This window comes from Chrysemys picta, chromosome 3 (genome assembly GCF_011386835.1).
Source record: "Chrysemys picta bellii isolate R12L10 chromosome 3, ASM1138683v2, whole genome shotgun sequence".
NCBI lineage: Eukaryota > Metazoa > Chordata > Testudines > Emydidae > Chrysemys > Chrysemys picta.
The window spans coordinates 157,958,040-157,985,576 of record NC_088793.1 but is presented as its reverse complement, the minus strand read 5'-3'; the positions used below and the strand labels follow the sequence as shown (position 1 = coordinate 157,985,576).

General features: G+C 46.9%; 1 protein-coding gene across 1 annotated transcript in view; it reads left to right on the top strand.

The window, feature by feature from the left end:
• Nucleotides 1-27,537, top strand: part of DNAH14 (dynein axonemal heavy chain 14) — a 530,612-nt gene that overhangs the window by 465,051 nt on the left and 38,024 nt on the right. The window contains 4 exon segments of the mRNA XM_065589985.1: nt 5,720-5,876; nt 9,302-9,512; nt 12,252-12,354; nt 22,558-22,785. Of these exon segments, the coding sequence (XP_065446057.1) occupies nt 5,720-5,876; nt 9,302-9,512; nt 12,252-12,354; nt 22,558-22,785 (699 nt within the window).

The following is a 27,537-nucleotide window of genomic DNA, read 5'->3' as shown; positions in this document are numbered from 1 at the left end:
ACGTGTTAGGATGAGGGTAACAGTAATAAAATATCAGAGGGGTAGCCGTGTTAGTCTGAATCTGTAAAAAGCAACAGAGGGTCCTGTGGCACCTTTAAGACTAACAGAAGTATTGGGAGCATAAGATTTTGTGGGTAAGAACCTCAAAATAGGAGAAGTACATGAAGAGGCGGAGGGGGCTGTAGTATGAGGAAAAAAGAGGAGGAGTTAGGTGGAATCAGAGGTTTGGCATTCTTTGAGCTGTCTCAAATGCATCTAGAAATGGGGTCCAGACTTCTCTGAATTAATATAATTTCTGTCTACTGTGCTAAGCTATTCTTTCTTTGGCTGTGAACTCAGAAAGGTCCAAATATTGCTCAGTGCTGGAAATAAGCCTACTCTTCCATTTATGTAAAATCATGGGCTTGATGATAAGTGCAGCCCTCACAAACCAGACTTTGTGTCAAATTTAAACCTATCTTAGCAGGTAAATAACCTAAGATATAATTTTAGGATGAGGTTTGGCTGTTGAGGTCGAGCACTGTTTTAACTCTTGAGTTCATCTTTTTCCACAGCTGCCATTGAATAGTCCCGTAGCCTATGTATCAGGGTTCCTTTTTCTTTGTTATAAAGAACAAGCATCAGAAGTTAAGACCTCTTTGGCATCCAGTATATTTTGAATAAAACCTTTTGTTGTATTAAGCATAGCCTGAGATCCACAGAGGCATTTTTAACATTATGTAATATGCTCGGCCATTGAGATTCTTTTAAGGGCTGTGATAAATCCCCTTCCCTCACTTTCACAAAGAACTCCAGACTAGAACATAAGAATGGCCATACTGCGTCAGACCAAAGGTCCATCTAGCCCAGTATCCTGTCTTCCGACAGTGGCCAATGCAAGGTGCCCCAGAGGGAATGAATGAAACAGGTAATCATCAAGTGATCCATTCCCTGTCGCCCATTCCCAGCTTCTGATAAACAGAGGCTAGGGACACCATCTCTGCCCATCCTGGCTAATAGCCATTGATGGACCTATCCTCCATGAATTTAGCTATTTTTTTTCTTAACCCTGTTATAGTCTTGGCCTCCACAATGTCCTCTGGCAAAGAGTTCCACAGGTTGACTGTGCATTGTCTGAATACTTCCTTTTATTTGTTTTAAATCTGCTGCCTATTAATTTCATTTGGTGACCCCTAGTTCTTGTGTTATGGAATAAATAACACTTCCTTATTTACTTTCTCCACACCCGTCATGATTTTATAGACCTCAATGATATCCCCCCATAGTCGTCGCTTTACAAAACTGAAAAGTCCCAGTCTTACTAATCTCTCTCCTCATACGGAAGCCGTTCCATACCCCTAATAATTTTTGTTGCCCTTTTCTGATCCTTTTCCAGTTCCAATATATCTTTTTTGATATGGGGCAACCGCATCTGCACGCAGTATTCAAGATGTGGGTGTACCATGGATTTGTAGAGAGGCAATATGATATTTTCTGTTTTATTATCTAGCCCTTTCTTAATGATTCCCAACATTCTGTTTCCTTTTTTGACTGTCACTGCACATTGAGTGTACCTTTTCAGAGAGCTATCCACAATGACTCCAAGATCTCTTTCTTGAGTGGTAACAGCTAATTTAGACCCATCATTTTATATGTATAGTTGGGATTATGTATTCCAATGTGCATTATTTTGCATTTATCAACACTGAATTTCATCTGCCATTTTGTTGCCCAGTCACCCAGTTTTGAGAGACCCTTTTGTAGTTCTTTGCAGTCTCTCTGGGGCTTAACTAACTTCAGTAGTTTTGTATCATCTGCAAATTTTGCCACCTCACTGTTTATCCCTTTTTCCAAATCATTTATGAATATGTTGAATAGGACCAGTTCCAATACAGACCTCTGGGGGACACCACTAATTACCTCTTTCCATTCTGAAAACTGACCATTTATTCCTACCCTTTGTTTCCTATCTTTTAACCGGTTACCAATCCATGAGAGGACCTTCCCTCTTTTCCCATGACAGATAACTTTGCTTAAGAGCTTTTGGTGAAGGACCTTCTCAAAGACTTTCTGAAAATCTAAGTAATGGAGGTCCTCTTCATTAACTAAGTATATATAGTGGACGTAGGCCTGGGGAGTTTATGAAGCATTTCTAAGGCTCCCAGTATTCTGGAGCCTCTGGCAGCCCCAGGGCATCTGAACCAAATTGATATGTTAGCGAGTGTCTTAGTTGTAAGTTCTGCCACTCTGCTGATGGTCACAGGTCATAATGCTGCTTTAGCATTATAAAAGTGAAAAAATCCTCATCATTGACTAATTGGGAGATGCATATGATGCCTCTGCTTGCCCAGTTCTTCCAAATTATAAATTAATTCCCAGTTGTGAGTCTGAGTTGCCACAAATAGGTGATTTTGCATGATGTCAAGGATGACAAAACTAGAAGACCTCCACATTCTTTGACCTCAGAGGATGAATATTTCAAGATATTCCACCAGAAATAATCCAGGAGAACTAGCATAAATTACTGACATACTTAACTCCTCAACACCTGGTAGCCTAGCACTGCACATAAACAATGGCATTCTCAAACTCGCAAAAGCATTTTGGCATGCTCCCAATTCAGTAATGGCGATCTCCAAGTGAACAGATCAGAGGCCCAAACAAAGGGTATGGTATATTTATTTCAGTACTCAAGCCCAGGTTCACTGGTCATGCAAGGAGCCCAAGAGAGGTCAAAATAGCAAGAGTCATTCAAAACCACTCCTTGCAACAAGGATCTAAGAAACTGTACCTGTATGTTTATAATATATACTCCTCCATGAGACTTCAAATGAGAGTGGCCAACTGCAACACCTTACTCCTGTCTAAATATGAATTCTTCTCTGGGACAGTCTTTCGAACCGCCTCAATAAATTATCTAAGGATCATCAGGAGGAGTTAAAGATCCTTATGACCAAAGACCAATTCACTGTGAGAACATCCCTCCAGGCCACTCTTATTGCTTCTGACACAATAGTAAGGACTGTGACCATGGCCATCTTCATGAGATGTTCTTCATAGCTACAGGCATCTGGGATCCTTTGGGAGGTCAAGATGACTATAGCAAACCTTCCTTTCAAGGGCTGTGAGATCTTCAGCAGCACTACTGATGAGGTTCTTCACAGACCTAAGGACATTTGAGTGACCTGCGATTCCAGGCACTATAGGTCCCTACTTCTCAGGGGAAACAGCCTCTGAGGCAGCAGCCTTGCTACAGGCAAAGGCCACAAAACCTGTACTACTCTCAGCAGTGACTTTCTGAGCCTTTGAGGTAGACAGAGATTCCACAAGTATCACCCTTTCACCATCTCCTTGACTGTCCCACAGTTTTGACACAAGTATCAAGAGCCTGCTCAAACTACCTGTGGATGCTTCTGTCACATCTTTTGGAAACTGATTTTGCCTCTTTCAAAAAGCCGAGAATGGGATAACTTCAGATCGGTGACTTCTGAATATAGTAACCCAGGAGTGGCCAAGCTGAGCCTGAGAAGGAGCCAGAATTTACCAATGTACATTGCGAAAGAGCCACAGTAATATGTCAGCAGCCCCACATCAGCTCCCAGCGCCTCCCACCCACCAGCAGCCCCGCTGATCAGCGCTTCCCCCTCCCTCTCCGCACCTCCCAATCAGCTGTTTTGTGGCGTGCAGGAGGCTCTGGGGGGGAAGGGGAGGAGCGAGGGCATGGCAGACTCAGGGGAGGGGGCGGGAAGGGGTGGAGTGGGGGCAGGGCCTGTGGCAGAGCCAGGGGTTGAGTGAGAACCCCGCAGCACATTGGAAAGTTGGTGCCTGTAGCTCCAGTCCCGGAGTCAGTGCCTATACAAGGAGCTGCATATTAACTTCTGAAGAGCCGCATGTGGCTCCGGAGCCAGAGGTTGGCCACCCCTGTAGTAACCAATGTATTCCATCCAGTTTTAGACAGTTCCTACCCCGCTACCCCTTGTCTCTCTTCAAGAATCCCTCTCACAAGATGCTGGTGAGGCAAGAAGTAGGAAATAACCTTAGAATTCAGAAGAAAGGGCTTTTATTCTCATTACATCCTAATTCCAAAGAAGAAAGGGATCTGGGCATCCAGTGCCTCAACAAGATTATTATTCAGTGTTTCATATTCCATCCTACCCTTGAGCCTCTTGATGTCCCCACAGATCTTTACCACGTTGCTAGCCATAGTGGCTGCACATCTATACAGACTGGGAATACAAGTTTGTCTATATATGGATGACTAGCTAGTTCAAGGAAGATCCCCACAGCAAATATTCAACTCAATTCATGTAACTCTACAGGTCTTTGCATCTCTGTGCCTCAGAGTCAACAAGGACAAAGTCCACTGTGACCCCAACTCGAACCAGAGAGTTCATCAGCACAGTGCTAGATACTTCTCCAACTCCAGAACACTCTGGCAGGCCAACTCAGCAGATCGTTTTCAGAGAACCATGAATGGCCCCAATTCCATTTTCCACAACATATTAATCAGGTGGGGATTTCCCGTTGTGGTCTTGTTCACATCATATAGGAACAGCAACTGCTGGATGTTTTTTTGCTCCTGAAGGGATGTAAACCCAGGCTCGCTGACACCTTTCTTTTCCCCTGAGTGCTAAATCAGTTCTTCACCTTTTCACCAACTCACTTAATTTCCAGAGTTTGAGAAAGTGGAAACAGAACTCTTGCCACATTATCCTGACCACTCCCATCAAACCCGTGGCGATGTGCTCCTTCTGTCATCTGTCAATGAAGACACCTTTTCTGGTGGCCATTATCTCAGCTTAGAAAAGTCAGCAAAATACAGGCCCTCATGCCCCATAAGGACAAAGTAATCCTTAGGCCTCATCCCAAATTTCTGTCTAAGGTAGTTTCAATCAATCAGTGCATCTCAATCAATTAATCTATCTCCCATTTTTTCCCCAAAACCTCACTGCAACCCAGGCAAAATAAAACAGCACATACTAAAGAAGGTTGAGAGCTTTATCCTTTTACTTAAATGGAACGAAGTTATTCACTTCTTCCCCCAGACCATTTATGGCTTTCCCAGAAAAAGTCAGAGGGCAACCTATGTCCACAGAGAGGTTATCCAGGTGTGTTTCTGTCTATATTTAGTGGTTCTCAGCACCCCCACTACACAAATTGTTCCAGCACTCTGCAAGCCACCCTCCATCCCAGATAATCAGAGTCCTGTTCTCTTGTGAATCTTGTTGGCAAAGGAACCGAGTGGCTGTTGAGGCCACCCTGCCCTTTATGCCCTCAGCTGTGGTGGTCACAAGGGATCTCAGAGTACAGGTACAACCCCAAGGGACATTGCTATCCAAACGAATCCAATCTCACACACGGACACATGCACAACTTGAGTGGAATCTGTGTGAAAACACATCTCAAAGAACCACAGTTACCATGGGGTAAATAACATGTCTTTCACCTTCTTTTCAGCTCCTAGTCCTGATTTTATTGCACTTCTTTCCATATTACCTGATAAGTACTTTACTTTCCCATGTAGATATCTTTTGATTCATGTAAAGTGAGAGGTATACAATGACCTAGTGGTATTAATATTGGTTAAGTAAAACACAAATGTTGAGATTTTGGAAACTTTTAGAACTGTATAGTACAAAACAACCTGACTTTATTTTTATCACAGGCATAATTATTATGCTAATGTTAATTTAAATGACTTGATGAATTTGTTCTCTCATCTTTCATATTTTATTGTTAGATTAAAATTCTCAGACCAGGAAGTTTAAATAGTGCAATACGAGAGTTTGTTATTGAGAAATTAGGAGCCAGATATCTTCAGACTGGAGGGATTAACTTGAAAGAAGTGTATGAAGATTCCAGTGCCACAACTCCATTAATATTTATTCATTCTCATGGTGAGATACTCATAAACTAAGAAGGGGCACATAAAACCTGGTTTATGAAGCATTACTTTTCAGATTCTAGTTTAGCTTTTATGTTCAATAGGTTGCCCCTGCTTCCTAGAGTGTTACCAACTTTTGCATTCATGTTATCCTTGTCTCCTGTTAAACTGAACAGCAAAGAGTGAAACTGGGAGTAGACAAAAATCACAGGAAGAAGGAGGGTTGTGAGGGATGCTCCACATCAATTCACCAGTACCTCTGGCCTTGGAATTCTGCTCCAATCTTCAAATTCTCCTTTAAAACTGGGTTCAAGGTAACTGCTGGTAGGGGAAGCCCTGCTCATCGTCACCAGAGATAAGGAACCAGGAGGCAGCATAGAGTTACAAGGCCTGGCTTTAAACGGATTCCCCAAAAATCCATGGGCAGAGTTTTTCTCCTTCTAGACTGCCTCTTGTGGTTTTTTCCATGGGAGTGAGTGATCTGGCCCTATATTATTTGTTCAATATTTAAAATAACACTAAATAACTTAACCAAAAATGTTGGTTGAACCACATCCGCATTTTCCTGATAAGATGTACTTCTGCTGTTCAGTATCATTTGCTGTGATAGTTACCATTGTGAGAAATTCTTGAATACAATCAAATCATCATTCTTATTCATCAGTGTCTCAGTGCTTTCTTCTGATAACACTGCTGTACAGCCAAAATGCTTCTGAAATAAATGTAGTCAAACTTTACTAATTCTGGGTCACTGAGAACGAAAATGGTGCTTAAAATTGTTGATTGGCTCTAGTTTTCAAGATATGCTATTGGGTCAGTATATACGACCCTTGATTTGGGAATGGAGGAGGATAAGTGAGTTATAAAGGGAAGGGATCTCAATTTAAACCAGAAATGACTAAAATACATCTTTGACTGGATCTATGAATAAATCTATGACTGGGTTTGGACAGTACTTGCTTTTTAGGCAAAACAATGAATGATGCAATCTGAAGCTGGTATTGCGTCATACATGATATGAATTGCATCATGTTATTCCTAGAAGTCATGGGTGATGCAATCATAATGAAGCTTACATCACTCTGCTGAACAAATTGCCCTTTATCAGCTCTAGAAATCATACATTGTCGTGCTCTCTTATTTGTCAGTGTTTGATTTTGCAAAGGGACACATTTCTGTTTAGCCAAAGTGAGCAGAGATGCCTCGGACTTGTGTGAACAGTGCAGATAACTTCTGCTATGTTTGTGGTGAAGTGACTTTTGCATCACAAAAGCGCAGTATAACCACTATGGTTAAGAAAGCCTATTACCTTTATTTTGGCTGCAAAATTGGAGATCAGGACAAGAGGTGGGCCCCACACATATGCTGCAACACTTGTGCAACAAATCTTCACCAGTGGTTGAACAGGAAAAGGAAATCTATGCCTTTTGCAGTGCCAATGATTTGGAGAGAGCCAACAGATCATACCAGCAATTGTTACTTCTGCATGGTGCCTCCAGTTGGGAAAGGCGTGTCAAAGAAGAAAAAGTGGACTGTGCATTATCCAAACATTCCATCAGCTATACGCCCAGCACCCCACGGAGAAGGACTGCCGGTTCCTGATGCACCAGAATCATTCTCACTTGAGTCAGAAGAGGAAGAGGATGAAACTTCTGGTCCTGAACCATCAATGTCACAGGACCCACATTTTCTCCCATCCTCCTCCTCTAAACCACACCTCATAACACAAGGTGAACTGAATGACCTTGTCAGGGATTTGGAACTACCCAAGAGTAAGGCAGAGCTGTTGGGCTCCAGACTACAGCAGTGGAATGTTGGGTTTCCACCTGGCAGGTGATGTTAGGGTTTCCATGTTCCGTGACCGTCAAAAGGATCTTGTCCCATTCTTCTTCATGGAAGGTGAGCTTGTAGCCTGCAACAACATCGATGGTGTGATGGCAGCCCTCAACATCGTTCACGATCCAGATGAGTGGAGACTGTTCATTGATTCATCGAAGACGAGTCTTAAAGCTGTTTTACTGCATAATGGCAATGTTTTGCCATCAATTCCAGTTGGTCATGCAGTCCATATGAAGGAAACCTATGACAACATGAAACAACTTTTGAGGTGCATAAACTATGACCAACATCAGTGGCAGCTTTGTGGCGATTTGAAGATTGTTGCTCTCTTGCTTGGTCTGCAGACTGGATACAGAAAGTACTGCTCTTTTCTCTGCGAATGGGATAGTCATGCAAGAGATTCCCACTACATCAAGAAAGATTGGCCACTCCAACAGTCATTGGAGCCTGGGAGGAAACGTGTTCAGCATCCACCACTTGTTGAATCAAGGAAGATTTTGTTACCACCCTTACACATCAAGCTGGGTCTGATGAAGAACTTTGTCAAGGCGATTGACAAAACACAAGCAGCTTTCAAGTACCTCCATGGAAAATTTCCAAGGTTAAGTGAAGCTAAGATAAAGGAAGGTGTCTTTGTTGGTCCTCAGATTCGTGAACTTCTTCGAGATGATGCATTTGACCATGCACTGCGTGGCAAGGAATAGATGGCATGGAAAGCCTTCCAGTTAGTGTCAATAAATTTTCTCGGAAACAACAAGGCAGACAACTACAGGTTGTTGGTGGAAAACCTCCTCAAGGCATACAAAGGCCTTGGTTGCAACATGTCACTAAAGATACATTTTTGCACTCTCAACTAGATTTTTTTCCACCGAACTGCGGAGCAGTGAGTGACGAGCCCAGCGAGCGATTTCACCAGGACATTGCAACAATGGAGAAATGCTATCAGGGCAAATGGAGCCCATCAATGCTTGCAGACTATTGCTGGACAGTGACAAGAGATGCTCCATTTAATGAATACAAGAGACAAGCCAAGAAGCGCCGAGTAGACACTGAATAGGACTAAACTATGTACATAATAATTTTTTGCCTTTTGTTTCATAATAAATTGTATCTATATAACCCTTTTGCTGATTTTTAAAGTGTTACATAAACAGGACAGGTGAAATATTATCATGTAAAGCAACCATAAACACATGAAAAGACCTAGGTTTACAATTTATGATTAAAACTCTACTATCTACACAATATACATAGACATAAAATGTAAAAACTTAAATATCTTAGAAACAGTAGCCAATCAGTTGTTTTAATTGTCATATTTGAATTCGGCACATCAACATACATAATAAATAGCACATTTTATCTCTGAAGCAGACGACTTCTCAAAAATTGTAGACCAGTGTAATATAACATAATCCATTTTTCCTCACCCCATGAGTCCCTTATAATGAAATGTATAATATTACAAAAATAATAACACAGAGTACTATTCTTACAGGTGAGGTAATTAAAAATGACACATTTTCAAATACGTAACTCTAAAAATAATTTTTGACTGCTGTAGCCGCATAAATAAATCAGTTCCATGTTGTTACACAGGAATAGACCCAGCAGCTCACCTTCTGCGCCTTGCACAGGAAATAAAAGGAAGCACACAGCATGTGAAAATGGTTTCTTTGGGACGTGGTCAGGGAAGCAAAGCTGAAGATTTGATACATAAAGCACAGCTGTTGAGTGGACAATGGGTTTTCCTCCAAAACTGCCATCTTGCTGCATCATTTATGCCCAGGCTTTGTACAATTGTTGATTCGTAAGTGTTTTATTTATATTCAAAATATAAATTAAGTTATAAACTTAACCCGGCCAAATCTGAAGCAATCAATATAAATGCAAATATAAATCTTTTTAACACAAGAGGTATGAATAAAGTCTCCGAAGAGGAACTGGAAAAAGTTTTCTTCTTTGAGTGTTTATATATTCTACTCTTGGCTAGCAATATCTATTGGGCAGTTCCTACAACCTGAGTGCCCTTATTCTCCTCTCCAAAGGGCATAAAGAGGAGAGCAACGCCAACCTACTCTTGGTTCCTTCATACCACCCAGGTCTAAGAGACATAACTGAGAACAGTATTTGTCTCTTGCCCATTTGTGATTGTTAATACAATAATTTTGTATATAATTGCTTTTAGTGTGGATACAGTAGTTTATGATAGGTTTCCATTCTGTGTAGTTTTTACTCTGTCTTTTAGTTACCCGGTACCAGGCTTCAGACCTTATGGCTGAGCAAAAATCACCAGGTTTCATGCCAGGTGGCTATATCCTTCAATGACAGGCATATTAGATGCCTATTTTGTCTGAGTGAGTGGTATATTACCAACAAATGCCCTATTTGTTGGTCTTTTTCCAAAAGAACTCAAAAGCAAGGGAGGCTTATTTAAAAGTATAGACAAGCCTATACTTGGTCCTGGACAAACAAGATCTGCCTGGATCCAAATATTCTTCTACTGGACCTGCTCTGGTGAATGGGAGTGCCACAACTTCCTCCATGGTTCCAGCTCCCAAAAAGTACTCCTTAGCTACTTCCATTTCTAAATTCTCTCTGTCAGAGAAATTCAGCCTGTCACTGAATGTAACAGACTGCACCAACCTAGCTCTACTCCCTCCAACAAGGACACCAAAAGATTAGACCACTTCAATAGGAAGAGTTTTATCTCAGCTAACCTACAGTTCTGCATTGTGAATGATCAGGCCTCAATTCCAAATATGATTTTATTAATTATAATAAGTTTTCTGAGTTCAGAAACAAACTGCTCCAGGAACCTAAAACAATTGCAGACCATTGCCTGAGTGAGTGGACAAGCTGATAGCTTGATTGTCCCTCCAAGCTTCAGTATTGCATGGTGACTTTGGTTGCAATGAGATAAGCTTCATGACTTGAATTCTCTGGGTTCCCCACGGAAATTCCTACCACGGAGGATCTCCCCTTGAGGTTAACAACATGTACAGTGACAAAATGGATGAGTTGCTACAGTCCTTCAGGACTGTCATGCAACCCTCCACTCCCTGAGTATATACACCTCAGCACTTTGGAGAAGGCACTCCAAACCACCTCCTTATAAGCAAGAGCCTGCTTCTCCGCCCTTTTACTGCCAGAGAGCCTATGAACCTCCCAGGAAGTATCTACAGTGCATGGTCCCGTATTACTTCGGACTGCTGGGTGCTCCACACAGTAGAGAGGGGATACTCCATCCTATTCTGTGCCCTCCCATCCTTCCACCCCACCTTCCCCATCCCTCTTCAGAGACTCCTCTCACGAGCAACTCCTTATACAGGAGGTGCACTCGCTCTTATCACTAGGGGCAGTGGAAGAGGTTCCTCAGGAGCAGAAGGGCAAGGGCTTCTATTTCTGGTATTTCCAAATACCGAAAGCCAAAGGCGGCCTCAGGCCCATCTTGGACATGCGAGAACTCAACAAGTTCATGAAGAAACTCAAGTTCTGCATGGTCCCTTTGCCTCCATCATCCTCTCACTGGATCCAGCAGACTGATATGGCGACCTCGACTTGAAGGACACATATTTTCATATCGCAATCACTCAGCCCCACAGGTTTGTGGTGAACAATACCCACTACCAATTCACAGTCCTTCCTTCTCTCACTTTTCCCAGACACAGAGAATCCTCTAATCTGCAATCATAATTGTTGGACTTATCATGCTCAGAAAACCACATAGGCTTCTGATTTGTCAAAGTTATTGGTGTCTGCACTGTTCCACCATATGCTGAGTTCTGGGGAAAGGGTACAACTTCTGGATTTTAGCTAGCAGCTCCTGACCTGGACCTCCGTGGAGGCTCAGTGGAATACAGCTGTTGCTGCTATTGCTGCCCACCGGTACTCTTATCCCTGAAGGCAAGAGAACTGTCCCCCATTACCACCCTAGAGATCAGTCTGACCAGGGAGGGCCCCTCATGGCATGAGCAGATAGGCTGAAGTTGCCATTCATTGTCAGAAGTGATGAGTTCACCCACAATATCTGAAAAGGGAAGATCACCACCCAGTATATCCATGAACAAAAGGTAGGGGCTGTGGGGTTTGCTGCCGGAGATTAGTGAAAGGGGATCCACCTTGCATCTGTGAACCTGTTGGGCTGTTGAATTCTCTCCTCTACCCACTGCACCACTCACTTGGAATGCAGCTGAGTATTTTCTGACCCTGGCAACCCCCAGTACTTAGCTACCAGGTAGGAATGACAATTCCTAGTCTTATAGTGCATCATTAGAGGTTCTAATGTGAGTGGACAGCATCACGTTTCTGAACTGGACCATGATGTGAACATTCAGATTCTCTTTTGCAAGACCCACTAGCTCTCTTTCTAGGCTTACTACTTTGAAGAGTAAGACAAAAACTGGAGAAATCACATTATTTCTGTCCAGGTTGTTTCATTTAAATTACTTGAGCAAATGGTAATTAAATTTGATTATTAAAAGTTTGCATCTTGCCTTATATATTTGGTAGAATAATAATTATGTTACCAAACTACCTGTCTTTACAGATTTACCCAGCCAAACATAAACATGGATCCTCAGTTTAGACTATGGTTAAGTTCCACACCTGATCCTTCTTTCCCCATACCTATCCTGCAGAAAGGTTTTAAGGTAAGGGCATAGGCGGCGAGTTGTATGGGCTCCACCAATGTTTGGACTTATATTTTCAGAACCATCCTGTCCATAGGACGGACTGGGGCAAACACCCCAGGGGGCCCTTCACCCTGAGGGATTAGCGGGGGTCCTGGGGTGTTAGCCTGGGGCCAGCAGCAGCAAGCAACCCGGCCCCAGCCAGCCCCGCTCTGCCCCTTCCCCCCCCACTCCACCCCTTCCCTCAAGCCCCTGCCTCGCCTCTTTCCGGCTTCTGCGCCCCTCCCTCCCCCTCCAAGCAACTCCAGGAGTGGGCAAGGGGCGAGCTGGGGCCGGGCCACTCCCTCTCCCTCTCCTCCCTCCCCCCCCGCTAACCCCTTAGGCCACCCTGGACCCCATGTCCCCCCGAAGCTTGTGGCCCCCCAAAGCAGGATGGCTCTGCTTGGACCCATTCTGGGCACCACCAAAAATTATACTAACCTGGCACCTATGAATAATTTGCTAAAACACCACAATCAGAAAGTTGCTGTGGTTTTGGCTGTGAATACCCAATTTGAATATTTCAAATTTCTCATTCTAATATTAATATTATCTTAACAAGAAACAGAGCCAAACCAAAATTCTGCACTCCACCACCCAACCTTCATGAGGGAACTCAACTCCAGTTCCTCCAGTCTCCCCACATAAAGCCTAATTCTACTCTGAACTAGATGGCCTTGTTTCTCCATATGAAAAAGGAGACATTTATAAAGACTACTTTGCTTAGTAGAAACCTGTCTGACGACTGAAGATTTATTCCCCTCCCCCAAGTGAGCTGAATGTTATTCTTGCAGTAACAAGAAAAAGTTAGAATTCAAACATCCTGGATTTGTTTTTTTAAATGTTCAAGAGTTTGATACAAGTATATGTTGTAGCAATGAAATAAAATGAATGTGCTCTAGGAGAAGATGACCTCATGAATAAAACACTTTAATCTCTTATTTCCCTTGAAGAAATAAACAGAATTTTTATGGTCTCATCTTTTCTTGGTGGATGAGTGCTCCGTTTTCCACTCTTTTAATTTGAGTGATTTTCTGGGAATACATCATTTTATATATACACATCCTTTAAGGCCGTTAGGTTTGCTCATTCTTGTGGCTAAGAAGAGCTGGATGGTGCTGATGGGTATAGCTAGAGGAGCCTATTTGAGAAGAATGCAAGGTGGTCCATCCCCCAGATGCAGCCTCCATAATGCCCTCAGCTCCTGCTCAGAGCAAAAGATTAAGCTTCACGTCGCATTCACTTTTCAGAAGACTATCAGCTAAAAAATCAGGTCCTCAGTACTGCAGATAAATTTACTTGGGTTTCCTGTTAGGTCAACATAACAGCTGTGCTTCTTCCCAAAAGTGATGGTTGTTCAATGGCAGAGATCCCACAGCAGAAATTTTTATAAAGTGCAGTAGTTCTTCATATATTACTCTGAGTAATTAGGCCCAAATTTAACACTTCCATGGTTTATTTCCACCTGCTCAAGGATTAATAGTTCCACTTTAATTCCTAGATTTATGACCACATGACCACCATGATGGCAAAAACAAAATAATCTCTGCTGAATATTGATACTCACATTTCAGAAAATATGTATATATTATTATATGTTTATATGAATTGTTTATTTTAAAATACTTCTTCAGAAGCGGTGTAATTGAAAACTAAAGAGTTGTTTATTTACATTATATCCTACAGAATATTGTGTAATGTTTCCAGAAAAAGGGCCCCGCTTATGCAAAAATGGTGAAAATAGTAGTGTCTAACCCACTGGTTTTCAGAAGGATAGTTGTAGTCAGCCATTAATGAAATCTAGATTTCTTCAAGTGTCCTCTCTATTCCCACTTGTGGGATTCAGCACCCCTGGCATCATGTTGCAGACTTTTTCTAGTGAATGGCATCCATGGAAGGGGAGTGGTCTCAGATGCCCTTCAGTTCTTTTTTAACTGCTGAAGGTGCAGTGACCCTGAATCACATAGTGTGTGTGATGCTTTCCTCATCTTTTTCTTTCTTTTGATTCTGTCCTTTGTGACTATTTGCTTTTTAGTCAGTTAGATTAACAGCACAGGTTTCTTCAGTTTGAAGAATAAAGAATAAATGGTATCCAAGAGGCACAGGTATCATCTGGATGACCCGCAGGAGTGGGAGGGCCACCTCAAACTCTCCTACTGACAGGGGAGGATCTCAGGCCCAGTTGACTAAGTCTGGCAATGTGTAAATCCAGCATCAATTTTGGCCATCCATTAACCTAAAGTGGCTGTGTCCCTGGCTTAAGCCTCGGCCATCTCCGTGATCTTATCTGGGTGAGCCCCATGCCAAGGTCCTGGTGCCAACCAGCACTGAGGTCCCTGGATCCCTCTGGGTCTAATTCAGTACTGAGATACCAACACAGTTGACATGCTGCCAAAGTCTCCTGATCCCTCCAGATTGACCTATTCATCACCAAGGTCAGCATCCTTGTTGCAGTGTCAAAGTCCCTGTATTCCTCTGGGTCAGTCTAATTCCAGCACCTTTGATGTGTGCTAAGGTTCCCTGGATTTCTCAGGGTCAGCCTAATTTGATGCTGATGTCCCAATATTGTTGATGTAGCATCAAAGCACGTGGATCCCTCTGTGTTGATCTATTAGCACTGAGGTTCCGGCACAATTAATGAAGTGCCTAAGTCCCTGGATTCCCCGCAATCAACCTGAGGTCTCAGTATTGTTGATACATCCATTGCAGGCCTTCTATCTTTTTTGTAGAATTTGCACGGCTGTTGCTTGAAGCTCTGTATGTAAATATATTGAAATAAAAATGTCTTTTGCTGAGGTCTGATGTGGGAGAATGAAATTATAATCACTTCCAACATTCTCTTGTATTGCAATCTACAGCTGATGCTCATGTTGGCAGTTTGTTGTCCTTGTTCACCTAGACTTATCAGCCCAACTTCCTCAGAGGTTATACATCTTGCTAATCTCTCATATGGATGCCACTTGAAGAAGAAAGAGAGGTTCTTCTTCGAGTGCTTGCTCATATCCATTCCAATTAGGTGTGCGCGCGCTGCGTGCACGGTCGTCAGAGAATTTTCTACCCTAGCAACACCGGCGGGTCGGCTGTGGAGCCCCCTAGAGTGGCGCCTTCATGGCGCTGAATATATACCCCAGCCGACCCGGCGCCCCCTCAGTTCCTTCTTACCGCCCCTGACGGTCGTTGGAACTGTGGAGCGCGGCGTAGCTGTTCTCCACTCTCCCTAGCTTATTCCGTTATTGATAGTTATAGTTCTAGTTCTAGTTGTATATAGTTAAATAGTTGTTTATTCACTTGTTAATAGTTGTTATTTAGTTAAAGGGGATTAAGGGGGTTGTCTCCCCCTTTTTCCCCCGGCGCGTGGCCGGGCTCATGCCCAAGGCTCCAGGCTTCAAACAGTGCGCGTCCTGCGCTAAGCCTATGCCAACGAGTGACCCGCACGACTCGTGTCTGAAGTGCCTGGGGGAGTCCCATCAGACAGATAAGTGCAAGATCTGTAAGGCCTTCAGACCGAGGACCAAGAAGGAGCGGGACTTTCGGCTTCGGCAACTCCTTATGGAGGCGGCACTTAGCCCGGACGCTCCATCGGCGCGCCAAGCCCCGGCACCTAGCACCTCGGTGCGCAGTGCCCCGGCGGCACCGACCATTCCGACCACGTCGGACAAGCCTCCACGGCACCGGACCCCGTCGGCACCGCACTCACAGCAAGTGCCTCGGCGCCGTTCATCATCCCCGGGACATAAAAAATCCCATAAGACGGGGACTACCGTACGGAAGACGCCGGCTCCCCCGGTGCCGGGGGTAGAGCCGCGTCCGCCTGTGGAGCACCGAAAACAGGTGACTCCAGCACCGTCGACTCCGGCTCCGAGGCCGTTGAGTCCGGTGCAGACAGGGTCACCACCGCGACCGGCGGTGATACAGTGCCTCCCGTCGACCCCAGAGACCTTCGCGACGGCAAGAGACTTGATCGCTCTCACGGAGCCGGCACCGCCCCAACCACCGGCACCGTCGGCACCGTTGACTCGTCTGGTCCAATCCAGGGGGAAACCTGCCTTGATGCGCCCTCCATCGCAAGGGCTGGAACCGCGGCACCGGTCCAGGTCCCGAAGCAGGTCCCCACGCCGCTCGCAGTCCCGGCGCCGGATATCACCTCGGCACCGGTCGTACTCGCGGCTAAGATCATCGTCGCGGCACCGTTCTACGTCTCGGCACCGCTATGATCGTTGGCACCGATCGACATCGAGACGTAGTTCTCGGCACCGCTACGATCGACGCTCGACGTCGAGAGGCCGCTCCCGGCACCGGGCCTACTCAAGATCACATTCCAGGTCCAGGTCGGACTCTCGGCACCGACGTGGTCATCGGCACCGATCCCGATCTCGGCACCGTTCGCCGGCACCGCACAGGGACCGTTCATCTCTGGACCGGCACCGTACGGCACCGTACCTTCCGGAGCTCGTCTCGGCGCGGTCGGCACCGCCATGGCCATCCAGATCAGTGTCCCGCTCCTCCGATGGGGCATCGAGATCGGCATACCCCCCTCAGGGACAGGCCGATGATCCGGACATGGGCCACTGGCAGGAGGTAGCGGAGGATCCCGCTCAAGGACCTTCACACTGGTCGTTTTGGACCCCGTGGGCGTACCACCAAGCGCAAGGGGCTCCATCACCATCAGCCTCTCTCTCGGGGCACTCTGAGCGAAGGGCCCCAGAGTCCACCATCTCTCGCCCTCCTCCAGGGGGCATGGAGGCTTCCGTGCCCGCACCTGACGTCCTGGACCCAGGGGCAGGTGATGCTCCGCTCCAAGGCTCATTGGACCAGGCCCCGCCCTTGGATCCCTTGCCACCTGAGGCATCTTCCTCATCTTCCCCAGATGAGGCAGTGGCGGGCGCAACGAGCACGGGTCCACCCCCGATTGATCTCCGGGCACACCAGGACCTATTACGTAGGGTGGCACGTAATATGGACCTTCAGGCAGAGGAGATAGTGGAGGTGCAAGACCCCATTGTGAACATCCTCTCTGCGGATGCCCCATCCAGAGTGGCGTTGCCCCTGATCCGCACGATCCAGGCTAACGCCACTACGATATGGCAAACTCCTGCCTCTATCCCACCCACAGCGAGAGGGGTGGAAAGAAAGTACTTTGTCCCCTCAAAGGACTATGAGTACTTGTATACCCATCCCCAGCCGTGTTCACTGGTGGTGTCATCAGTGAATGCAAGGGAGCGCCACGGTCAACAGGCTGCAGCGCCCAAATCGAAGGAGGCTAAGCGCCTCGATTTGTTTGGCCGTAAAGTTTATTCAGCCGGAGGGCTGCAACTTAGAGCGGCTAACCAGCAGGCGCTCCTGAGCCGCTATAACTTTAATTCCTGGAACTCTATGGGGAAGTTCAAGGAATTGGTTCCCCAAGACTCCAGGGAAGAGTTTGGGGCCTTGGTAGAGGAGGGTAAGAAGGTGGCTCGGACCTCCTTGCAGGCCTCCTTGGACATAGCGGACTCGGCTGCGAGAACCCTGGCGTCAGGTATCGCTATGCGGAGGATCTCCTGGCTTCAGGTTTCGGGTTTGCCTCCGGAGCTGCAGCAGACCCTACAGGATCTGCCCTTTGAGGGACATGGATTGTTTTCGGACAAGACGGACTCTCGTCTGCAGAGCCTCAAGGACTCGAGAACAATCATGCGCTCCCTGGGGATGCATGTTGCGGGTCCCCAGCGCAGACCATTTAGGCCCCAGCCTCAACGTTTCTACCCCCCTCCACCTCGTCAGAGACAGGACTCTGCCAGAAGGCGGGGGCGAGGTGGTAGGAGAAGGTGGACTGGCCCTCAACCCGGTCAGAACCAGGGGCCACCAAGGCCACCTTCAGGCCCCAGGCAGAACTTTTGAAGGTGCGGTCGAGGACGGCGCCCCAGTCATCCCTCAGGATCCAGCCCCCTCCTTTCGGGATCGCCTTTCCCATTTCCACCGTGCTTGGTCCCTTATAACCTTGGACCGTTGGGTCCTTCGCACGGTAGAGAGGGGATACGCTATCCAGTTTTCTTCATTCCCCCCCTCCCACCCCCCCTCCCCGTCCCTCTTCAGGGACCCTTCTCACGAGCAACTTCTTATACAGGAGGTTTCCACGCTCCTATTGACGGGGGCCATAGAGGAGGTTCCATTAGAGTTAAGGGGCAGGGGATTTTATTCCCGCTACTTCCTGATCCCCAAGCCCAAAGGGGGTCTGCGACCCATCTTGGACTTGCGCGGACTCAACAAATTCGTAGTAAAGTTGAAGTTCCGCATGGTCTCTTTGGGGGCCATTATCCCTTCCCTCGATCCTGGAGACTGGTTCGCCGCCCTCGACATGAAAGACGCATACTTTCATATTGCAATTTACCCGCCTCACAGACGCTTCCTGCGATTCTTGGAAGCAAGGTGCACTACCAATTTGCAGTCCTTCCCTTCGGCCTATCCTCGGCCCCAAGAGTGTTCACGAAATGTATGGCTGTCGTGGCAGCATACCTTCGTCGGCAAGGGATACAGGTGTTCCCGTACCTAGACGACTGGCTGGTACGCGGTCGCACCAAAGAGCAAGTTCGAGCTCACGTCCACATAATAGTGCACACATTCAACGAGTTGGGCATCCTACTCAACAAGGACAAATCCACTCTAGAACCTACCCAGAGAATAGAATTCATCGGCGCAGTCCTAGACTCCAGACGTGCACAAGCCATCCTGCCAGACAACCGCTTTTGTACCATCACGAGCCTTATTCAAGGGCTCAGGGCCTTCCCAACTACCACGGTGAGGTCGTGCCTCACCCTGCTGGGTCACATGGCTTCCTGCACGTACGTAACCAGGCATGCCAGACTTCGGCTTCGCCCACTCCAGACCTGGGTGTCATCGGTATACCGCCCATATCGGGACAGCCTGAACATGGTGATCACGGTACCGAACTCGGTCCTGACCTCCCTCACCTGGTGGCTAGATCACAGTGTGGTTTGCGAGGGGATGCCGTTTCACGCCCCACAACCCTCTCTGCACCTAGTCACAGACGCTTCATCTCTGGGTTGGGGTGCCCATCTCAACGAACACCATACCCAGGGCCTGTGGACTGCACCCCAGCTATCCCTGCACATCAATGTTCGGGAACTGATGGCGGTGCGCCTGGCGTGCCAGGCATTTCTCAATCTCCTACGTGGCCGCTGTGTGTTAGTTCTCATCGACAACACCACGGCCATGTTTTACATCAACAAGCAAGGAGGAGCACGTTCGTCAATTCTATGCCAAGAGGCCATTCGCCTGTGGCACTTCTGCATCGCCCACTCAATCCATCTCACGGCATCGTTCCTCCCTGGAGTCCAGAACACTTTAGCGGACCGACTCAGCAGGTCCTTTCAGACGCACGAGTGGTCTATCCGTCCGGACATCATACATTCCGTCTTCCAGAAGTGGGGGTTTCCCCAGATAGACCTGTTTGCATCTCGAGACAACAGAAAGTGCCACGTGTTCTGCTCCCTGCAAGGTCGAGCTCCGGGCTCCCTCTCGGATGCGTTTCTCCTTCCCTGGAAAGACCACCTGTTTTATGCCTTCCCTCCGTTTCCTCTGGTCCACAAGGTACTGCTCAAATTGCGCAGAGACCAGGCACAGGTAATTCTGGTCGCTCCAGCGTGGCCGAGACAACATTGGTACACCACACTGTTGGAACTCTCGGTTCAGACACCGATCCCGCTTCCATTATGTCCAGATCTCATCTCTCAGGACCACGGCCGGCTGCGTCACCCCGACCTGCAATCTCTTCACCTCACGGTGTGGCTGCTCCATGGTTCACCCAGGCAGAGCAACAATGCTCACTCTCGGTACAACAGATTCTGTTGAGCAGTAGGAAGCCCTCAACACGAGCCATGTACTTGGCCAAGTGGAAGCGGTTCTCCTGTTGGTGCGAACAACGAGCCATGTCCCCGTTACAGGCACCTATTCCTCTCATATTGGAATATCTCCTCTCCCTAAAACAGCAGGGGTTGGTGATATCTTCAATTAGAGTTCACCTGGCCGCTATATCAGCCTTTCACCCAGGGGAGCTCGCGTCCTCGGTATTCTCTAACCCGATGGTCGTTAGATTCCTCAAGGGCTTGGACCGGATGTACCCACAACAACGTCAGCCCGTTCCGACGTGGGACCTCAACCTGGTTCTCTCCAAGCTTACAGGTCCTCCATTCGAGCCACTGGCCACCTGTTCACTTCTGTACCTATCCTGGAAGACAGCCTTCCTCGTAGCCATCACCTCAGCAAGGCGCGTTTCTGAACTCAGGGCGCTTACATCCGAGCCCCCTTACACAGTTTTCCATAAGGATAAAGTGCAGCTTCGTCCACATCCTGCCTTTCTCCCTAAGGTGGTTTCTCCATTTCATATCAATCAGGATATATTTCTCCGGGTCTTTCATCCTAAACCACATGCTACTCGCCAGGATCAACGTTTGCATTCTCTGGACGTACGCAGGGCCCTGGCTTTCTATGTTGACCGCACAAGGCACTTTAGAAAGACGACGCAACTCTTCGTTGCAGTGGCCGACCGAATGAAAGGCTTACCGGTCTCCTCACAACGCCTATCCTCCTAGATTACGTCTTGCATCCGGACTTGCTATGACCTGGCAGGTGTCTCAGCACCGCACCTCACCGCTCACTCCACGAGGGCCCAAGCTTCCTCGACTGCTTTCCTGGCGCAAGTTCTGATCCAGGACATTTGTAGAGTGGCGGTTTGGTCATCAGTCCACACGTTTACAGCTCACTATGCACTAGTGCAGCAGTCCAGGGACGATGCTGCATTCGGATCAGCAGTTTTGCACACAGCAATGTCTCACTCCGACCCCACCACCTAAGTTGGGCTTGGGAGTCACCTAATTGGAATGGATATGAGCAAGCACTCGAAGAAGAAAAGACGGTTACTCACCGTTGTAACTGTTGTTCTTCGAGATGTGTTGCTCATATCCATTCCAAACCCGCCCCCCTTCCCCACTGTAGGAGTAGCCGGCAAGAAGGAACTGAGGGGGCGCCGGGTCGGCTGGGGTATATATTCAGCGCCATGAAGGCGCCACTCTAGGGGGCTCCACAGCCGACCCGCCGGTGTTGCTAGGGTAGAAAATTCTCCGACGACCGTGCACGCGGCGCGCGCACACCTAATTGGAATGGATATGAGCAACACATCTCGAAGAACAACAGTTACAACGGTGAGTAACCGTCTTTTACTTACCAGAAACTGTTGTTCTTTGAGAGTTTTGCTTCTGTATATTCACACTCCCTACTCACCTTCCCCTCTTCTTTGGAGTCTCAGGTAAAGAATTCCAAAAGTAGCAAAGGAATTGAAGGGTGGTTGGAGCCACACCCTCTTTTATATCCTTGGAATCCTCCACAGGAGGAGCAGGGGGTGAACGGGTAGCATGAAGGGTTTGGCCAGTCAGAACTACGAGTCAGAGTTAGGAGTCAGTAAAACAAGTCAAGGGTCAGAATCAGAGGTGGAAGTCAGAATCAAAGACTGGGGCATGGATCAGGAACAAGGCAGGAAAGCAAGAACTAGGTCAGGAAAACCAGAATCAGGAGCAGACAGGGAAGCAGGAACCAGGGACAAGGCAGGAAAGCATGGCTCAGGAGTCAGGCAAAAAGGCAGGGTTCAATGTAGCAACTACCCAGTTGCACAAATAACTTCCTGTGTCTGCTTCTGGTTTAAATAACACAGCCAGACCAATAGGTGGGGCCGGGCACTCATCCAATCAGGACTTCGATTGCTGATGCCTCTGGTGGGGCTAGGGTTCCATTAGCCATTGAGCCCACCAGTTACTAGCAAGTCACCAGATGGTAGCCAAAATACGAAGGTTGCTTGGGGACCTGAGGATCGTGGTTGAAGACTTATGGATCCTTATGGGGGTCAGATGACTAGCACCAATGAATATTGATCACTAATAAAATTCCACAGTTCAACACAAGGAGCATTATATCTCATAAGTGTGAGGGATGACACTTTCCAAGAACAACAGTTACTTGTAAGTAATCTCTCTCTTTTTCCGATTGATCATGTCCAATTCAGTAACTAATCCACTAAAAAAAAAGTAAAAGGGTTTTGTTAGATTTGTTTTGCTCTCATCCATCTGCCTGCAGCATATTATTCAGAAAATATAATAATAGTAATACACTTGCCTTGTTTCCCTCTTTTCTTTTTTAAAGATGGCAATAGAACCACCTCAGGGTCTGAAGGGAAAATTACTTCAGACATTTGGATACAGTGGCAGCGGAGAGGTAACGGAAATTATCTTCAACAAGGTTGAATGTGGCTTATCATGGAAGAAGCTGGTGTTCAGCCTGTGTTTCTTCAATGCTGTAGTCCATGAAAGAAAAAAATATGGAGCTTTGGGCTGGAATGTCCCATATGAATTTAACTCTTCCGATTTAGAAGTAAGTACTTTGCAAAAAAAACCACAATGAAACAAATAAAAAGTTATCTGGAACTCTGATTCCCAGGTTCATGAATGCTTACACTAGAGATGGGTCTGAACTGGAACACCTAGTCTGATCTCCCAAGTACACAAATTCAGTGTCTCACGCCCATGCCTAACTTATACTGTACTTTGATTCTAAGTTTGTCTCCCAGGAGCTATTCAGTTTCTGGGAGACAAAATCCCAATAAGTTTAAAATAAAAAGTAAACACTCCAGGGTCAGACCTGGGAAGAACCCAGTGATCACGAAGTATTTATAAATGTGTCTGAAAAAGAGAAGATTATGGAAGACCACCATGTATCATTTTTCCCTAGAATACAGGAAGGGTACCCCATATCCCTTCTAATACCACTAGTGCAGGAGATCATGAAAACTCTGTGGAGAAACAAAGACTCCATAATTCCTGAAACCAGCAGGTAATTGTTCTTCTTTGATCACTGCACATGTGGATCCCACTTGTGGTGTGTTGGGCACCCCAGCACAATAGTTTGCAACATTTTCACTAGCAGTGTGTAGTAGGGGTCGCATTCACACTCCGCGTACCCTTCCCAAGGGTATAAAGAGCCTGAGACCCTAATTTCCACTCAGTTCTTTGCAACCACCCTAGGCAGAGCAGATAGAACAACATCAATATTCCTTTTATAGTTCTTTGTTGCTTAGATAGGATGTTAGCGTTACTGTTATTCTAGTTTTTTAAAAGATACATTTTAATTTTGTTTTTTATTCTCAGGCAGTAGGTTTTTAGTTTAGATACAACAGCGCTGAGCTCTATTATGATAATTGAACCTACCAATTTACCCTAATTGTGGTCTCAACTGTAAAAAGTATGTGAAAGTTCATAAGATGTCACAATAACAAATAATAACAAATGTTGATGGGAAACAGTACAAAAGGGAGACTGAATTAGTCCAAACTAAAAGGAGGCTACTGAGCTTCATCATAAGCAGCTTGATACCCTCCACCTTCAGAGGCCTATATAGCCTTACCTGTTAATGAGGCTCTTTTAGATCCAGCAAAGATTGTTTGGCAAACACTAGCTTCCATTCCCCTTACATGTAAAAGAGCAGACAAGAAGTACTACGTCTCAGCAAAGGACTCAGAGTTTTTATTTTCCCACCTCTCACTTAACTCCCTGATAGTAGATGTGGTGAAGGAATGTAGTAGGCAGCACCATGGTAAATCAACACCTCATGATAAAGATCACAAGTGCCTGGACCTGTTAGGGAGAAAGTCTTACTCCTCGGCCTCTCTTCAGTTCAGAATTGCCAATTATCAGGTCTTGATGGCAAAATATAACCACATCAGCTATACCAAACTCGCCTCCTTTGTTGACCACCTATTGGCAGAACACAGGGAGCAGTTTCAAGTGATTGTGGCAGAGACCTAGCTATTGGCCAGAACAATGTTGCAAGCCTCCCTCAATGCTGCTGACACCGCCACTCATTCAGTTGCCACAGCAATGGTAATGAGAAGAGCCTCCTGGCTCCAGCTCTCTGGTTTCCCTTAGAAGGTTCAAACCATGGTCGAGGAACTTCCCTTCAATGGTTCTAAATTGTTCACGGATTTGATGGATGAGCCTCTGTGAATAGTGAAGGATTCCAGAGTGACTTTGCATTCTCTTGGCATTTATACCCCCTTCATACAAGAGAAAACTCGGCAAGTCCCAGACAGCACAGAGATCCCACCCAATCCCCACCGAAGCTCTGCCTCTTCCCCCCGGTCAACCCCTGCCCCACCTCTTCCCGCCCAGTTCCGCCCCCTCCCCCAAGCGTGCCACGTCCTCGCTCCTCCCCTCCCTCCCAGCTTCCTGCCTGCACACTGCAAAACAGCTAATTGTGGTAGGCGGGAGGCACAGGGAGGGAGGGAGGGAGGGGGAGGCGCTGATCTGACTGCGGGGCTTCCGCTGGCGGGCGGAAAATGCTGGGGGAGAGAGCTGATGGGGGGCCGCCAGTGGGTGCTCTGCACCAACCATTTTTTCCCTGTGAATGCTCCCGCCCCAGAGCGCATACGGAGTTGGCGTCTATGATATGAACCACACCTAAGAAGGCAGAGGTTTCAGAGAAGGAAACTATCCACTTCTCAGCCTTCTGCCTCACACCCATCCACTTCCAAACAGCAATTTTGATGTGTCTGTTGAGAGTGTGAACTACAATCCTCATCCTCTCCGCTGCACCAGTTCACCAGCCTTCCTTCCTTCGGCAAACACCTTCACCACTTTAGGCAAGCCTGGGAGTTAATCACTCTAGACAAGTGGGTCTTGGAGATCGTTTCCACAGATTATTCAATACACTTAATTTAACTTCCCTTCACCCTTCTCCATCCCTCTTCAGGGACCCCTCTAAGAGCATGCTTCGCCAAGAAATAGACACTGTTTTATGTTTGGGCGCTCTAGAACCAGTCCCCATGCAGCACAGAGGGAAGGGAGTTTATTCAAGGTACTTCCTGGTACCAAAAAGAGTGGAGGTTGGATACCCATCCTAAATATGAGACTACCTATGTGAAGGTATGGAAATTCAAAATAGTGATGCTTGCAGCGATAATTCCTTCACTAGAGCAAGGGGATTGGTTTTCAGCCCTCAACCTTCAAGACACTGTTGGCTTAGTGTGATGGGGTGGACTAGGCTCTGAGGCCCCCTGCCACACCCACCCCAGAAGAGGGCAGTAGAGAGGTCCTCCAACCTGCCTAGAGAGGCTGTGAGGGAAGCAGCTAATCAGGGCCCAGCAGGCTACTATAAGAAGAGCTGCAGGGCCAGCGCAAGTTCATTTTTTTGATAGAGCTCGAGAGTCCTGGATGGTGTGTGGCTGGCTGAGGAAGCTGCAGGAACTCAGATGAGGTGGTTCTGCCAGAAGCTGGGGAGATCGAGAAGGATCCCTAAGCCGGTTGCAGGGATTCCATCAGGACAAGGCCCTGAAGTAAGGGTGAAGATGCCATGGGGAAGTGGCCCAGGGAATTAGAGCAGCAGTGCAACTTAGATAAAGGGACACAGTGACAGCTGCTATATCTACAGGATCCCTGGGTTGGGACCCAGAGTAGTGGGCGGGCCTGGGTCCCCCCAACCTCCCCATTAGTCACTGAGGGAAGTGGCCTGGACTTTGAGGCACCCCAAAGGGGAAACTGAACTGCAGTGGCCCAGCTGAAGAGCTGGGGCCAGAAAGGCCCTGAGAGGCCGAACACATTGCCTTCAGGGAAGGAGCCCTGAAGCACTGCTGTATTCCAGAGCAGGGACAAACTGAGAGAAGCATTACAGAGGGCACTGGAAGTGGCCCCTGTAGACAGACTGTATATGATTTGGCAAGAGGGCTAAGTCACCAAAGACCCACCAAAGAGAGAAAGTGAGTGTGCAATCACATGCACTCGGCCATGCAGTGCTCGCGAGAGGTGAGTCTGCCCCGTTACACTTCGAAATTACAAATTGAAGGCACAAAGACTGTTAGCAACAATGCATATTTCCACATCACTATCCATCCATCATTCCATCCATCCATCCATCCCACAAATGGTTCCTCCACTTTGTTATTGGCCAAGATTACTTCCAATATTGAGTGCTCCCCTTCAGCCTATCATCTGTCCCAGCAGTTTTTTCGAAGATTATATCAGTGGTAGCACAAGAAAGAAAATCCACAAGAAAGGTCTCTTCCTCTAATTGGGTCTACAACTGAATATACAGAAATCAACATTGACCCTGGAACAGAGCCCAAAATTCATAGGGGCACAATTCAGTGATGGCAAGAGCCTACCTTTCTCAACACAGATTCGTAGCCCTCGCCAACATAGCAAACACGATTCAACTCAGTCCACAAACCATGGTCAGGAACTGCATTCAATTACTGAATCACATGTCAGCCACCAACTTCATGACACAGTACACCAAACTTCGAATGCACTGCCTCCAAGGATGGCTCAGAACCGTTTACTTGCTCACCAGACACAGTCTGCATAGGCTTCTTTCCATACCTGCCTTTGTGAAACAATCTCTCAATTGGTGGAAGAACCATCACAATGAGTGCACAGGAGTTCCATTCACACAACTTTCCCCAGTGGTCTTATAACAATGGATGCCTTTCTGTTAGGATGGGGAGCGCATCTAGAAACTCACATGATCCAAAGCAAGGAGATGATGCTACATATCAATCTCAGGGCGGTCAGATGTGCCTGTCTCTGATTCCTACTGCTAATCAAAGGCAAGCACATAAAAATAATGATGGACAATATATCATGCACATTTTACATTAACCTTCAGGGGAGAGCAAGTTCCCCATCCCTTTGCATCAAGGCAGGCAGAGTTGGAAGCATATAAAAAAGACGGTTACTCACCGTTGTAACTGTTGTTCTTCGAGATGTGTTGCTCATATCCATTCCATTAGGTGTGTGCGCGCCGCGTGCACGATCGTCGGAAGATTTTTACCCTAGCAACACCGGCGGGTCGGCTGTGGAGCCCCCTAGAGTGGCGCCTTCATGGCGCTGAATATATACCCCAGCCGACCCGGCGCCCCCTCAGTTCCTTCTTGCCGGCTACTCCGACAGTGGGGACGGGGGGCGGGTTTGGAATGGATATGAGCAACACATCTCGAAGAACAACAGTTACAACGGTGAGTAACCGTCTTTTCTTCTTCGAGTGCTTGCTCATATCCATTCCATTAGGTGACTCCCAAGCCCAACTTAGGTGGTGGGGTCGGAGTGAGACATTGCTGTGTGCAAAACCGCTGAT